A 17,356-nucleotide genomic window follows, 5' to 3' on the forward strand; every position below is an offset into this window, starting at 1 on the left:
TAAAATCAGACCTCTAGGCTGAGTCAGTTGTCTATTCTCTTTCTGTACTTAACATAGAGAAAAAAAGACCTTCTGGTACTTATTTCTCATCACTGACTTCACAAGGAATCTGGAGAACAAGCTTAGAATAGATGTCTTGCTTTGAGATGATTTAAGTCAGGTGAGACAAATCAGAGCTGGGTAATTAAAGGTACAAGTCCTGAGAGTACTTGGACTCACCAATACCTAGAATTTCAAACATGTCCACTAGTGTTGGATATTTGGCTTGAGATGTGTCTCAGGTCGGACAGTCCAAAATGAAGGGCTTTAGCATTAGTGAACTAATTTAGCACTGGTTCAAAATGTAAGCCTTTGAAGTGCCAAAACATCTGGGGTTTTGAGTGCATTTTCAAACTCTAGAGTTGTAATTCTGCAAGTGCTGAGCATATGGCATCTCCTTGGAAGGTCTACTTGTTGACAGATAGCTGGATCCAGCCTCAGAACTGACACGGATTTAAGATTTAGCTTGAATGGATTGACTCCTGTAACCCTAAAGGTACTATGTTGCAGAACAGGGAGGGCATCCAAAGAGTTCCCCAAAAGGTCTCTTAAGATCAGAAGCGTCAAAGTCAAAATAATTCAACAGGTGAAAAAAGCAGTAAGACAAAAGACCCTGAAAGCTAACAGAAGGGGAGATTTTCTTCTTTTTTTTCCTTTTTCTTCTTCTTATTCAGAAATAATGTACTGACAGAAGAACCTGCTGAGGCCTGGGAAACTCTTCCTCCCTGTGCCTTTTTTCAGTCTTTGCTTTTGGCACAGTTTTAACGTATGAGCAGTACGGTTTTGGCTTACACTGTCAGAGTCAATAATATGATAGCGCTTCTGTTATGAAAAGGAAACTAGTTGAAATTAAACTATGCTACAGCTGTATCAAGTATGCGGACACATTTTTAGTGTCTAATGAGGTTCGTGTTACAAAACAGAGCCCTCTAGGACTTGCTGACGTCAATCACCTATAATTGCCGTGCTTTTGTCATTGCGTGTACACAGACTTCACATCATAGTACGCTGTGTTGCGCGGAGCATGTGTGGACACCTTGGCAGCATCAAAGGCCATGCACTAAGCCCTCTGAGGTCCTTCTTCCTCACCAAGGCTTATAGCTCCTACTGAAACAGAAACACATTTCCAAGATGAACCATTGTGAGGGAGGGATAAATCTGAAAAAGTGTTCCTGATGTCCATTAGCCTTTCTAGAGATCACTTTCTGAATGTAGTAATTGCTCTAGTGTGGGTTTCCTGGCTAATGTGGGTAAGAATATTTTTCCTCAGGAGTTTTAACTGCGTTTTATGTGTGTTATGGACCTACGTCGATGATAGCATAGTATAAATAGCCCCAAAGGAAAACAAACAAACCGTGCCTAAAAATCACTGTGCAATTATGCTAGCAATGCTTTGTGTCTGAATGTGCTCCAGATATAAAGTATTCTCCTCCTTTTTTCTTTTTTTTTTTTTTTTTTTTACTGGACTTCTGTGATTATTAATTTATATCTCAAGTCTTCCTTCACAGTTTAGAAATCATTTGAATTTGAAGAGTACTATTTTACAGGCTAAGAAGAGGCAAGAGTGGAAAAGCCCTTCTTGAAGATAAGTGTTGTGCTTCCAGACATACAAAATGGGATTTTTTTTTTTTTCTTAAGGAATATAGACACCTACATGTGAGCAGGTTGAATAGGTGCCTTTCCTAGGGCATGATTCATCTCATCGTAAAATAGAGTCTAAAACAGGTCAGATGAGTCCCATGGCAGAACTCCTCCTTTATACCCAGTGACAACATTAACAGTTTGGCCACCTAGCTCAGTGAGAAACGTCTATATTTTAGATGTGTAAGTGAGATGAGAGCCACTTTTGGTGTGCAAGGTTCTCCTCGAATTACTTCTGAACAGCACTACTAATTTAGCTGGGATAAATAAAGTTAGTTAGGGTGAATCCCTACAATGGGAAGGGGAATTTGGCAATTGGCTCATTAACTTTAATGAAGTTTGCACGTCTGTACTTTAATAAAGACTTTGGTCCTCTTCACGTGCATGAGGGAAAAGGGTGTTATTTGAATGTGAGGAAACTGTTTTGGCTCTTTTAGCTTGAAAATGTCTTAATGATGAGCCAAGTGTAAGTAGGTATTTTGGAAGAACTTCAGAGGACAAACTTTCAGAAATTTCAAGGAGCTCAGACTTCCCTGCAGAGACTTTTCTTCTTGCAAATGTATGTGTAAGTACTCTGACTTACATAGCTCAGATGATTATTAAACAGAAATAAATGCAAGAACACTAGCTGAAGCTTGTGGAAATAAAGAACCTCTCCATCTTTTCTGAATTTGGCATTTCAGTGTTGGCTGATTTAGTTGTTTGTGCAAACTCCATAAATAGCCTAGACAGGTTACTGATACCAGACATAATATTGCTTGTGTTAAGTCTCTTATCAAGTTTGTATCTGGCTGCCAACCAGCTTAATAAAAAGCTGCTATTTATGTTCTTTAACAATATAGCAAGTGACCTTCATGGATTTTATGATTTCATGAATGCTCTTTGTGGTTTCATGTTGATTGTAACTGCGAGATATTGTAAGGAACACAGTCAAACCAGCACACAGTCATTAATTCCAGGCACAATTTTAAAATACACTAAACTGACTTCTAAAGTAACCTTTAGCATATGCAAATACTCTGGCTGTCCATCTTTCATTTTGCTACCTTTGCAGACAGCTCTGAAGGAAAAAAAATTTTTTTTTCAAAAAACAAGGTCAACCCTCTTAGACCTTCCATTCCAAATCCCGATGGAGCTGAATGTGTAACTTGGATGTGGTTTTCCAGATAGGTCAATCCATGATGTTCCTTTTATGTCTAGAGCTTTCTGAACATAAAAGTGAGTGAAGCTGGCCCAGAAGGCTGCTGGCGGGAGGTTAGGTCATCCCAGATGTGCTGCCAGCCAGCTGTTCAGGGAAGGATGGCATTTACCACCCCTCAGGAAGGAACTGGGAGGAAATGTAGCAGGAGCCACTGGCAATAGCTAGGGCTATGATAGCAGGGAAAGAGGAAAAAGGAAGCAAGGAATGCTATTATTTGGGGGACAGAAGGATTCCACGTCGTTGGCATACCCTGCCAACATGGCATACCTGCCCTGGTGCTGCTGTGGGTTCGGCTTTGCCTGATCCAGGCTGGTAGAGCCTGCACCAGATTCTGGTCTTGAGGCACTGAGAGTATCCCCTTATGGCCATTAAGACAGAAGGAGAATAAAATCAAAGGGAATCAGGAAAAGCCTCCACACTCATTATGAAAACAAAACTCTGCTAGGAAACATGATGCGTATTTCTTTTAATCAAAAGCAGGAAGACATTTGGAGCACTTGGGGCCATCGATTGCCCTCTGGCCCATGGCGGAAGTCCCCGGTGATGTCAATGGGAGCTCCGCACGCGAATAGCGGGGGCACAGAGACGCCTTGGTGTACCACTGCAGGGAGTGTACCAAGGAAGGCTGTGACTGAGCTTTAAAGCCTACTGAGAGCAGGCAGCGTGTTCAGTTGATTTTTATAGAGCACTTCATTGACATCTCCAGACGTGAACGTGCATTTCCATTGAAGAAGAAAAAAAAGCCAAGTGTGGTGTTTTGTGCTCATTTCCTGTCCCTGCCTTCGGATGGGCAGGAATCCTGCGAGGTCTGAGCCGCACAGCCCCCACAGCCTCAATATTGGCATCAGTCAGTGGTGACACTGTGTCTGCAGACAGCACCGGTAGTCCCCAGAACAGCTCTTCCTCACACTTGTAATGATCTGGAGATTATGATACAGGAAACTACTTTGCAAAGCTTGCTGGTTTTGGGCAGGAGCTCTTAATTTTGTGACAAAGACAAACGAGTCTTTGGGGAGTAGTAAATCCATTTGTCTGGTGATGTTAAGGGGCAGGTGACCTCTTCTGTGGCTGCAGCTCCTGAAAACAAAAAAAAGGTTCCTTTCACCATGCTACAAACAGGTTCATTCTTGGTCTTTCCTTGAATCGTATTGCAGAGCAAACATCAGCCTAACAAGTTCTTAGGGTATTTTTTATTATATATGCATCCTCTATTACTCATAAGTTCCTTTTGCGATCTCAGTGGACATTTAACACCTATTATTAAATAAAGCACTGTGGCAGTCGTTCATTTCAGAAAGTTTGGGTAACAGTTTCATTAAACCTCTTTAGGAAAAATTTTCCGTATCCTGGGGTACATTTGAGACACTGTACCTTGGGATTCTCCCCAGTATAAATTCAAGTAGAATTTGCTTCTCTTTCTGTTTGATGTCTCGAACAAAAATATTATTGCATGTAATAAGTAAAGAAGATCCTAAGGGCAGAAGTTTTATGACACTGGGAAGTGCAGATCATACTTTTGAAAGAGAAGCAACAGTAATGCATTTGAAGAACTACTTGAGTGAACATAGGTCAACATGCAGAAGCCTGGAACCAGAACACTTTACTAAAGTATTGCAATTTAAGGTTTTATAAAGGGTCAGTCTTGCTAGCTTTACTCATTTCTTTTCCAAGAAAGATTTCCGTTGTTATTTGTAAGATTTTTGACAGAGTTAAAATAATAGGATTTGCCTGAAAAAACATTGGAGCTGTAGATAAGCACAGAATTAAGATCTGAAAGTTCCACTTTTTTAAGAGTTAAAAGCCAAACCTTATGTGAATTTTGAGGTAGTCTATCTGCACTGGGAGTCAAACCGAACCTTCAGATCTGAACACCTGCAAAGAAGATTTGGAGCCAGAGCCTGTGGCTTGAGCCCCTCTTTGTTAAGTGGTCCAAACAATAGCAGCAGCAATGTTCCCTGTTCCCAGCGCAAGCTATTTATGACAATGCCCTTTGTTAAAGGGATTGTTCAAGGGACGGTAAATTACTCTGCCAAGCTTTAGTTACTGAGTTGAAGGGAATGAATGTTTTCCTGGCATTTTCATTTACCTTGTCACTTACAAAAGAGACATACACGTATTGTGATAGTGGGAAGGAGAAGAATAATTAACCCTCGCGAGTCTGTAGTCTCAGGGTTGAAAATATGGCTGGATAAACACAGTAGATTCTTTCTCCTGGTGAAGTCAACGTGAATTTTTTCTATCAATTTCCTTGCAGAGAGCAGGAACATGTCCTTTTTAGGGGTTTCCTGATAAGTGAACTTCAGTCACTTCCCATCTAATTATTTCTCCTGATGATAATAAAATAGAAATGCCCTGAAATAAGAAACACCTCTCTCAGCAGTAGAGATGATGCTGTAATGGGAAAAATGTACTTTAACTCTCCTGGATTTTAAAGAAGATACCAAAGTACTGCTATTGATATTGAGTGATAAATATATTTTCAAATATTCAATAATATTTTACTGAACTTTTTTAGATAAAAGTAAACAGAAGAGTGATTTGAGGACTTTGTCTAGATTTTGTTACAGACAGGGTTAGTCAGTTCTTTCAAGACTGTATGACCATTACAATTTCCATACGCTGTCTTAAGAGTTCAGATATTAACCTTTTCTTTTTCTTCTCTTGCAGATACAGGCAATCCATTTGTAGAGATGCACAGTGATATACCTAAAATAATACATATGACTGTGGGAAGAGAAATGATCATTCCATGCAGAGTCACAGCACCAAACATTGCTGTTACTTTAAAAAAGGTACCTCAATCCAAGCATGCTCTGCAAGTGTTATTGTAGATGATGCTTTTTGTTTGTTTGTTTACAACTGTTGTAATGCTTTTGAAATATTTCAACAATTTAGTATTTCTTAAACAAGGTTTCTGGGTGTTGGTGTGTTTAGAAATATTTCAACCCTGGAGGCTTCTTCTCATATCTCACAGAAGGGCTTCATCAAATCTCTTACACTGGATGGGATTTTTCTGAAGAAACTTAAACTTTTCACACCATTTTATTAAATTTTCACTGACAAAGGTTTCTTAAGCCCAGGAAGGAATTTCTTGTTAGGAGAAGAGATTCCCTCCCACCTCTTCCCTTCCTCTCCTTTCCTCTTCTGTCCTCTGCAACAGCCGGTAAGTGCAGCCCCTGGAGACTTGCTGGGGCTGTACAAGGATCTCTGAAAGCCTTTGCCCTACCTCACTCCCACCAGCGCCTTTGCTGCTTCCTTTTCCATATAAGTGCACTTATCATCAGACAGGGGATGATGTCTCTTTGTAGGGAAACTTGTGCCGAGTTTGAGACAGTGGGGGCAGTTTTGGAAAATCTAGACATTTTTCATGTTTTGTGGACACCATTTCTTTCCTAGGTGCCTTGAGAGTTACACGGACAGCTAACTGACCTGTATGTCTGTAGTCAAGTGCTTGGTATCAAGACAGGGAATGGTACTTCTTTTTTGAAAGTTTCTTTGTTTGGCTTAAAAAATAGGTGTTGTTTTGTTTCTAAATAAAGAGAGTTCTGTACATAGTGGCATAAATGTTCATCATTGTTACAAGAAAAATAAATTTGTCTTTTTACAGAATAACATGCAATTGCCTAACAATACCACCATAAGATGCTTATCTAGATCAATACAAATCTTTGATTCCTCTTTGACTATAGAGTTTTACACCAGCCACAGATTTGATCCTGTGTTCTAACTTGACCTAGAGGTTTACAAATTCTATCCAGCGCTGCTTTGCTAATATAGATACTGATTTTGCCTCTTGGTTTCCACCTGATAAATCACATGAAAAAAAGCAAAATGCAGAGAAAAGAAAGTAATCTGACCTAGGATGTTACCGTATGTGTGCGTACACACACGGTTCTCCTGCAAGAAGTGCACCGGGGTGGATGATGCACAAGATTCTGTGGCTACAGAATCAAAGGTAGATAAGGCTTGGCTTTCCATAGGGTGGATGTTGTAAAGTGGGAACTTATTTGGGCACTGTATTGTTGCATCTGAAATCTCAGCATATTAAATTTCTAACTGAGAAAATTCCTGTCAGGTTTCTCTCATATTAAACAATATAATTTTTTTTTTCCTCCTTATTTGGAGAAGATTGAGATGTATCTACTCTCTTTTTTTCATATCAACTTGTCTTTAGCTTGGGGTTGTGGTGTAAGATGCATCTTTACACCATCAAAACCAGATGTAATACTCTGGGAAGGAGAAAGAGGAGGTGGAGCCAAGTCTTGAAAGAAAGGATTGGTTGCTTACATGTTTTGCATTCCAGGAAAAATAAATGTGTTCCCTAATTCTTCCTAGAATTTCCTGAAGTATGTAAGCTACAATGTATTACATCATATCTTACTTTATTTATCATCTGTGACACCCATGTATGAAGATTCCAGCAAGTTTTTGCTCACATAGCAATTAAGAGATGTGTTAAATGCATTTCACAGCTGCAGGCAAACTACTTCTGGAGAGCTGGCAAAAGCTATTCTGTGTTTTCCACTAGCAATAAAGGAAGAAATCAGTGTCCCCATAATGCAATCCTCTGGAGCTGGAAAGAAAATCCCAACATTAGAATAATTAGATTCTGTATTCTATATTGCCAGGAAGTCAAAATGTGGAATTTTTTTTTGGTAATCTCTCTCTTCTGAAAGGACTTAGGACAGTTGCATGAGCACTGCCTCCAGCATTTTGTTCCTGCACAGTGTTGCTTCTTAGTTTTAGTGTACCAATGTGGGGAAGATTTATTGTCCATCTTCGACACTACAAATGATTTTTTTACTAGAACTGCATCTTTACCTTAGTCAACCCTTTTGAGACACTGTGTTGCTCTAACTTCCAGGCTGAATGTCTGTACAAATTGTATTCTATAGCATGGCAATCATATACAACGTAGGAGGAGTGTTAAAAATCAAGAAGCTAATAAAACAGGGATTGGACAATGAGGATGGAGCTTTTCATTCCTATTTCAAATCCAGCCTTCAGGTCCTATTATAACTTATATCTGCAACAGCTGATGGCCCTTTCTCTTCTTCATCATATGAAGACCTATGAAAGCAATTGATAGTTTTGATCTAATGTTTAATAGACAGATATCCAGAGCCTCTGAAACCATCGTTCCTATCAATATGATTCTAGCATCCTCATTCAAGATCCCTAAAATAACATCAACATTATTGCAACTAAAGTATGCACTTCTCTTGCCTCTTCATTTGCTCTTAACTTGTTAAACAGTGAAAGATCACCTTTTGGTACAATGGTTTGATCCTTCTGTTTACTCTCTTTTTGGATTCTCTGTCATGAAGTCAACAATGACATTCACAGGAATAGAGGTAAATAAGCCTCAGCATAAGGAATAAAAAGAGTGGAAAAAACCCAGGGATGTTGAGAGTCACACACCTGGACAGTATGAGTTCTTAATAATGCCACCTCATCCTTCCCAAATTGATGGAAGGGGAAACATGAAAGAAAAGACAAGCATTCAAAACTCTAATGTACATTTTTACTATACTTTCAGCTGGCTCTTTCCAATACAATCTGCCTTTGGAGACGTGGGGAACCACAACTTGACTCTATACTCTTGACCACACGTATATACCCAAAACCTTGTGGTAGTACTGTGTAAATGCCACCGGGTACCAAAAAGGTTCAGTGGTTGGTGCTGAGCAAAGAAGGAGGCACAGCCTATACCAAAAGAAACTGAAGTCTAGTTTGAGACAAAGTACAAAGAAGGTAAAAGACCAAGACTGCACTGGGAGCCACAGTGATGTGGTTCATGCAGATAAGTATGTAGACAGTAAATTCCATGTTTACTGCAGCTGTTGCAACAAATTGATTCTTTGAATACTTCTGATTATCTGCTGGTACCCATCTGTAAGCTATTATTTTAGCTGGATTTATCCTCTGCTGCTTCAGTGGAAATCTCACTATTCCAGCACTGTGTTTCTTCACAGATTTTCTACTTCTGTCTGTGATGACCAAATGGCCAAGTTTTTTGACATGGCTCTGAACTACATTGGCCCTGCTCTGCATGGGGGATGGACCAGATGACCTCTAAAGGTCCCTTCCAGCCTAAATTATTGTGTGATTCTGGGATCCTCTGTCCTGTACCATCCATGCAGTGATCATCATGGTGATGATGCCATGTCTCTAGGCGATGGCCTGGAAGCTGGTTTAGGGCACAGCAAAGCAACTGTGCTTCTCTGCGAGTGGGGAACAGGTCATCTGAACCAGTGGGGTTGGCAGAGGAGAACAGAGTGGAGGAGAGCTGGGTAAGAAACCGAAGCAAGTAAAGAGAAAGGGTAGAGCTGTGAAAGGCTGTGAGGGTGAGCACCCAGCCACTGCTCTTTGTCTCTTCTGAGACAAAATCCTGGTATCTCCACCCTCTGAAAGGGACTTGTTGCAGTATCTTGTTTCCCCGACTTAGCCTATCACAGTGGTCTTTTGCTAGTCATAGACTTCAGTTTTCTAAACTATTCCGTACAGTAAATTAAAAATGTCAATTTATGCTTTCATGTGTGAGTGTATGCAACTTTTTAGTCTCAGAGCTGCAAAAAACTACACAAAAAGTTGTAGCTCTACCTGGTTTTGAGGGGTGTCAGATAAGTAAACTGTGCAGGCAAAGATTTTTCTCCGGGGCAGGGGAGCCTGTTGGATATACAGACAACGGACAGCATTCAGTGTTGCAAAACAGGATCATATTTATGAGCGCTTTATTTCCAAGACCCAGACACTTCCTGGGTGTTTTGGTTACTTTCCCCTTCCTGGAGTAAGGCTAATACAAATTCAGTAATCCATCAGTTAACTAATTAATGTGAAGTGAATGCATTCCCTGAGAAATATCAGTCTAGGGAGGCTCTGAAGCTCTGACCTGACTTTCTTCATGGTATATATACCCACAGAGGAATATGCTCAGAAATAGTTTGGTTTCCACCAAAGCAGCAAGAAGATAAATCCAGTTGAAGCACTTGAAAGCATAACTATGAACTAGTTAAAACAAAGCTTGAATATTTGTTTTATTTAGATCAGGAATGGCAACATCTCTCTTAAAGTCCAAGATATTGTTGTAATGTAATGGGCTCTGTGTGTGTGTGTGGTGTGTGTGTTTAACACACGCTTCACTGTGATTTGCGTGCTTATTATAGCGTCTTATCAGCTGTTGTAAAAATAAGCAATTCTACCACAGCATTTTGTGCTCTGTAATTATTGTTCATTTGATTCATCGTGCATTTCTGTCAGAGGAAATGGCATGAGATGAGTGGAGGTGATCTCAAGGGCAGTTTTTGGCATGCGCTGAGCAGGCAGCATCGAGGGTGCCGCATTTTGGAGAGACGCTGTACCACGCAGGAAGGTGCCAGGCAGCCATGCTTCCCCCAGCCTCTGGCAGCCACCCATGCTGGCTTTGGCTGTAGGAAGGAGAAGGCTGGCCAGCATACAAGTCCTCTGCTCAAAGGGGAAGGAAGAGATGAAGGGAGCATAGTGGGACTGGGTACACAGTGAGAGGTGATGGGCTGCGAGGTGCTTAGTTGACCCAGAGGTCTTTGCTTAGGGCACAAATTCACTCAAACTCTGCAATGTGCCATCTTTAAAAATATGTTATTTTTACCATAAAAGCAGGCTTTATAAAAGTAGAGTTACATCCAGGCTTTGTACTCATGGCTGATCTCTGTGTTATCCAAATGGTGGCATTTATTCCATCGATAAGGCGTAACAAAAAAACATGATGTGAAAACAAGAGGTCTTGTCTGAGCTTCAAAGCCTATGTCATGCTTTGCCTTTTCAGGGTTTTCTTGATACCTTATTAAAATGGAGCTTAAAACTCAAAGGATCCTAATGTAAAGTATAATTTGTACTGATGACAAAGTGAACACTTGATCCCACACGGTAATATTTCAGTCTACATTTCAGATTTCAGGTCTTAAGTTTAAAAACACCTAATGGCTTTACAGTAATTAGTTGTTGGGCCCTCAACTTCTGAGGGACTTAGAAGTGCCAAATTTTTAAAATGTGCTGAATGCTTTTTCTGTGGAAATGTGATGTATTCAGTGTTTCAAGGTGTCTTTTCAAAATCTCTGGTCAATATGACTTCCTCATTCAGTATGATCAGTACTTCTCAATAAAAGTGCCCAAGGAAGCTTTGTGACTTTAAAATTTGCACTTGTTGTATAATGACTTAGAGACGTGTACTCTGTGACTTGTCAGCTTTGGAACAGCCATTCATGTCCTTAATTTTTTTTTTTTTTAAACAGTCCAGTCCTTTAGACAACGTAAACGTGAGAAGCATCAGATTGAATCCTGGCAGAAATTAAAGCCATGAAATGACAGCAAATTAAGTCCATTTGTCACCTCCATTGAAAAATGTGTATTTGTGTCTCAGTGGTGAAACCAGGATACTTAATTGCAAAGGTTCACCGAGACAAGCACTTTAGCTGCCAACCAGGAGCCAACAGAATAGCAGCCCAAGTGCCGAGGCTAATGATAGTGTCAATCTATTGTGTCATAAATTACATCCTGTTATAAATAATGAAATCTTGGAAACAAATAAAACATTCACATTCTTCACCCAGGTTTTTCCTCTATTTTGTGATGAAAATGTGACTTGAAAAATCTGCATAATCCTTTCTACTTTGATTGGCATTTTTAGGGTGTTTTTTTCCCATTCCTTTTTATTAGGCTGCTTTGATTAGAGAGTGGCATGAGGATGAGTTGTTTTTATGATGTGTGTTTGACACTTTCAGATTCCAAGAGAAACCCTAATTCCTGATGGCAAGACAGTAATCTGGGACAGCATGAAAGGCTTCAGAATACCTAAGGCAACCTACAAATTCATAGGGCTCCTAAGCTGTGAGACAACCGTCGGTGGACACAAGTATAGCACAAAGTACTTAACGCACCGAGAAAGTAAGTAGTGTTCTCCACTCCCTGTCTTTCAGAAAGCATCTGCCTGGTGACGTTATTCACTTTTCTTTCTCTTCATCACGTGCAGCCAACACAATTTTTGATGTTCAGTTAAGCACCCCGCGTCTTGTCAAGTTGCTGAAAGGAGACAGCCTGGCAATTAACTGCACTGTCACCGCAGCCTGGAACACCAGAGTGCAGATGACGTGGACTTATCCTGGAGAGGTGAGTGCTGTGGTTGAAATTAAGAATCTGGGGGTTTCCCATAGATTATGCTGCATCTAGCATCCTGGGAGGAATTTTTGCTTGAAATGCTTGCCATGGTTCGCATTCCATCGTTGTGACCCTTGCTGACATGTATTTAAAGGCTTCTTTTTTTTCCTTTCTGGTGCTTAATTGAATAAGTAAACATGTTTACACAATGTACTCTGGTTATATTGCATAATTGCGAGCGAACGCTAGAGTTGTTTCATCCCTGGGAGCTTCTTTTCAACCTGGAGAAATGGTAGAAATTTATCACCCCGTCCCAGGCAGGGGCTCTCTCTTGTGACAAAAAAGTTTTCAGTGAGGCTGTCTTTCTCAACACATTAATTTTAAAGACTGGCAGACAGTCAGGCACCCAACTTGAGCATGTTTAGAAAAGATATTTGGATTTAGCTAGCCAAAATCTCATTTGTTAAGTGTCACATGAACAATCCTCTTGTTTTGACAACTACAGGAATGATCTTGAATGTGCTTCTCCTCCCCCCACATTGGGAGCATCCTTATAAATATTTGTCGCTCACAGAATAACTGCCAGGGAGTCCGTGTAAAGCTGATAAGAAATTTGACATTAGTTTAAGGTTTACAACTCCCATTCCTTTCATGTCAGTTTGATTTATGCTGGTGATTCAAGTCAAGATCATTTATTATGTCACTCACTGTGCCTAATCACAAACTGAAATTATGATTACATTATATAGGGAAGATTAATGCAATCGTTTCTTGTATACTGTAGCCATTTTCCCTGGCATTTTTTCACCTCAGAAATAAACAACTTAGCAACAAGAAATGCTCCAAATAGGTTATACTGCTCATTGCTGCCTTACCAAGCCCTAGCCGGGCGCTGCATTTGTGAAATTGTGCTTTGTTTTTATTTGGATGGTAACTGAAGGGTGCTCAGTGTTTATAAGACACCAACGATGTCCTGGGTTAAATAAACTTTGAGGCCAAAGGCTGAGGGGGAGTTGCAGGAAATAACTCCTCACTCCCATTATCTTCAGTTCCACCCTGTTATTCCCTTGCCAAATCTAGTCTCTTTTCCGTCTATAGCATTTCCAGAATTCTCCCCTTCTTGTATTAACGCCCTCTTCTTCTATACGTCTGCTGCCTATGGACACTGAATCCAGGCACCAAACTATGAGCCAGTGACTCCGGGGATTTTTATGAGCAATGCTGGACAAGGTGCAATGGGGAGCTGGGCGTGTTGGTATGGCAGGCCATACAGAAGGGGTGATCGTTGTCTGGAAAGAACAAGTTTAGATGCTATTACAACTTTGGTGAAGATAGGAATGAATTGCCATATAATGTTACTTCTAATTTTTATTGTTTACCCTCTGGAAATGTTAGGCATCTTTTGCACGTCTGTGCTATACAGAGGGATCTGGATTTTTTTTATTAAGGTATGGTGGCAATACAATAAAATAAAAATCTTAATAATTGGTTTGATTAAGCTCGCTCTTGTTCATTTTTGCTTTTATAGGCAAGGAAGAGAGGTTCAGTAACACAGCGCATTGACCAGAAGAATACAGAAGCTAATATTTTTTACAGTATCCTTGTTGTTGACAAAGTGCGTGATATTGATAAAGGCCAGTATACCTGCCACGTGAAGAGCGGGCCATCAATCAAAGCTGTTAACACAACAGTCATTGTTTACGGTAAGAAATGTTGCAGATTTGTAGAATACCGAATGCTCATGTACCAAGTTCAGTCATACGATAGCTTGACACAAAGTGGAAGTGAATTTATTGCACGTTCATCATTGGTAGAAAAAGGAGGGTGACCAGAGAGAATGTGTGCCTTTTCTTCCATGACTGTTTTGTATTGTTAGCTGTAGACATGTTAATGTTCAGTTTGATCACTCTTGTCTGCTAACTACTGTGATGACCCTGTCCTCAGTCAGTTCTGGCAGAAGCAATTAGTTAAACTGTAGTTTGAAAAGAAAAAAAAAAAGTACAAGCTGAATTTAAACAGAAGAATTCCTCTTCTACAGTACTTGTTTATTGTTTCCTATGTAAAATGAAGAAGAAATAAATACACTAGCTCTACATGGAGCAGGTAGCTGCCAGACCATTCAAAAAACTGAAACAAGTACAAGATACTGCAATTTATTAATGTGGTTTTACAGTCGGAGCCTTAAATGAGTTCCCTGTGGTCTGCCTGGGCTTCCTGTGAGATATGGAAATTCCTTGTGTTATTTCAAGCTTATGTGAATTAGGACTTTTGTGCATTGGGACTCTATAAGAAGCTACCTTCTTTGTAGCATCCTGTCACCATCAGGACTATCCAGGATTTTTGGAGCATCATTGGTATTAATGACCAAGTGGTTGGCGGGTGTCCTCTACAACAGATGAGTCACAGTCAGAATATTGATTTGTTCTGTGTTTTCAGTGGTCTACCTTTTCTTTCTCATCTGGAAGTATGGACTAAGCACCAGATGATGGTATTCTTAGATGGTATTTCAGTCCATTTTCTCTGTTTAAACCTTGGACTAAGTCACTAGGAACATAAGATGAATCATGATATCAACTTCTTATATTCTTGAACAGATAAGTCTGAAGCTATCAGAAACTGAGTTTTAGATTAAAATTGAAGTCAGAGAAGCTGGAACTGTTGAAGTTAGCCTGTAAAATCTTATTCACTTAAGCAGCTCCATCTATGGGATACCCATATTAGAAAGATCCTGTGTGAATCAAGGTTGTATCTTTAAGTATAACCTGACTTGTGTAATTAAACTGCTGATTTGCCTTGTGCATGTTATTTTCAATGTACATGGCAAGTGTGATTAAATATTGCACTTATTTAATAGGTATCCAACATCCTTATGCAGTCCATAATGTGAGTAAATATTGCACCATAGGTACTATCAAAAGGGCACTCAAACAATTTTTCATGTTTTGAAAGTTTTATTTTGCTTAAGTGCATTTTGGAAAAAAAAAATCAATATATTGTACGAATATTCTGTTTTATTGCCTCTGGTTAAACCCATCAACTTGCCAGAGAGTTTGAAATATGGGACAGTACAACTGGAAAAGAATGAATTCCAGCAGGTTGAGATTGTTCCAATGAAGTGATAAAGATTTGTTTGTTTGATGAAACAGCTGTTTACCAATGATACGGAAAGTTTCTGCCTTTTCCTTTGCTGTTTCTTTGAAGGTCCCTTAAATCCTCTCTGGCAGAATATTTTCTTTTGGAACATTCATTGATTCTTGGCCTTTAGAGATGGAGTGGTCATCTGCTCATCTAGTTCAGATTCCCATGTACCACAAGCCATCTTATCTCTCTTGTTTTGAAGCCAGGGCTTTTTCTTCTGACTGAAGCACAATATGAATTTTGGCTAGAGCATATCTTCTCCAGCCAGATTCATGGCCTGGGAACTCTATCTGTTTCTTGTATATTTGTGGTATTCTTCTCTATATTTTTTAGATCTTTAGGAGGTTAGGTTTTATTCTTGCTGTTGCCGTGTGGGAACACCAAAATTATTAAAGATCATTTTTAGCTGGATTCCTGTTCTCTTTAGTAGAGCAACTGTTTTTGCAGGCTGAAAAATCAGTAATATAGGTGCACTCTTTTTCTTTAAGATAAAATGTTCATTCATTTGAAACGTCGAAGAAAAACTGCGCTGGAGGCTGTCGCTGGAAGAAAATCCTATCGTTTGTCAGTGAAAGTGAAGGCGTTTCCCTCTCCAGAGGTTATATGGTAGGACAACAGTTACTTCCACATATGCACATTGGACCTGTTCTTAGTTGAAAAATAGTATCTTGGTAAAATATTCAGATAAGACCCCTTGAAATGACAATAAACTGGAGACCATACAGTTGTGGAGTTTTATTGGAAGTTTCAGGGTTGTCCTGGCTTTTAACAATTTACTATCTCCATTTTGCAAGTACAAAAAAGGAGATCTGGAAAGTTTAAATCTCGGATCCTCAAATATGTTAGATATGTCTCCCATTGAAATCAATGGACACTCTATAGCTAAATATCTCTACCAACCTTGACTGAAGTGTTGCATCCAACTTCACTCTAGATATGAGACCTTGCTTTTCAGACAGTAGGAGAAAGAAAAGGGGGCTTTCATTAAAATAACTGACTGAGTTGAGTCATACAGGTATGCACTATTAGAAAAACAGTGGAAGTTTTTTTTATTGTATGGTGATCTGCAGGTTGTAGATTTACTTTAGTGAGTGGAGCTTTCAGTTTGGCTCATGTATACTGTGCTAAGAAATGTTTTGAACAGTTTTTTTGTATTAACCCAAACCATTTTTATATAAAACAATGTTATCTATTCATGATCTCAAGGTTTTTCTTTTTTTTTAATTATTTTAAATACCAGTAGCTCTGGCTCAATCCATTGCATTTTAACAAAGGGTTTATGAGAAGACTGATTAAGAAAACAAACCATACATACATGAACAGTGAGAGTTCATTTTACTCACAGACAGAAATTACTTTTGCTCCAAACGTTTTGTTTTACGAAACCCTTACATTTATAGCTCCACGTGGAAAGTTAAGGGGTGAAAGTGAAGCTGATGCTAGCCATTTATACAGTATTTTCTGTTTCTTTAATGGTTGGGCTTGTTGACTACACATATAGATCCAAAACTTCTGAAATACAAAAAAAATACATTTAAACAAGAAATTTTTTTTTTTAAATTTATCAATGTGAGGTTGGTCAAACACTGGAACAAGTAATCCAGAGAGGCTGTGGAGTCTCCATCCTTGGAGATATTCAAAACCAGACTGAAAATAGTCTTGGGCAACCTGCTGACTTTGCTTTGACCAGGGGGTTGGATTAGGCGATCTCCAGAGACCCTTTCAGCCTCAACTATTTTGTGGTTCTGTAAAATACAGATTCAGTGAAATGCCTAAATCCATAGTCCTTAGATACAACTTTTAGTGCTCCTCTAATAACTGTAAGCGTTTTCTGTAAATACTTACTAAAACCTGTGAATCATTTTAATCAAGTCCATCATCATAGTGAAGCTCTTCTGCTAACATCATGTCAACCTTCATCCAACAACCTACCAAAATGTGCTTAGACTTTGAAGAAAAATGTTGTGCTTCTTCAGGAATCTGTGTGTGAGCAACAGCTAGTACTTTCTATGTTGATTTTCTGTTATCTTTAAAAACATTCACTTGCTAGCAGGATATCTGATTCTTAAGTGCTTATCTAATCTATTTACTCTTCCTTTTCCTAAAATCACAGCTGTGCTTAGGCTACTGTAATAGTTTGTCCCAGGATGTATTCTGAGGTCATAAAGAAATCGTCAGTGCTGGATGATGCAACCTTTATTTGTG

The 17,356-nt window shown here is 39.4% G+C and overlaps 1 protein-coding gene across 3 annotated transcripts in view; it reads left to right on the forward strand.

The window, feature by feature from the left end:
• The window catches only part of FLT1 (fms related receptor tyrosine kinase 1), a 112,748-nt gene that overhangs the window by 20,494 nt on the left and 74,898 nt on the right, over positions 1–17,356 (forward strand). For all 3 annotated transcript variants that reach the window (XM_075139845.1, XM_075139844.1, XM_075139842.1), the window contains 5 exons: positions 5,549–5,673; positions 11,641–11,803; positions 11,889–12,025; positions 13,542–13,716; positions 15,640–15,757. In XM_075139845.1, the coding sequence (XP_074995946.1) occupies positions 5,549–5,673; positions 11,641–11,803; positions 11,889–12,025; positions 13,542–13,716; positions 15,640–15,757 (718 nt within the window). The remainder of the gene's footprint in view (positions 1–5,548; positions 5,674–11,640; positions 11,804–11,888; positions 12,026–13,541; positions 13,717–15,639; positions 15,758–17,356) is intronic.

This window comes from Calonectris borealis, chromosome 1 (genome assembly GCF_964195595.1).
Source record: "Calonectris borealis chromosome 1, bCalBor7.hap1.2, whole genome shotgun sequence".
NCBI lineage: Eukaryota > Metazoa > Chordata > Aves > Procellariiformes > Procellariidae > Calonectris > Calonectris borealis.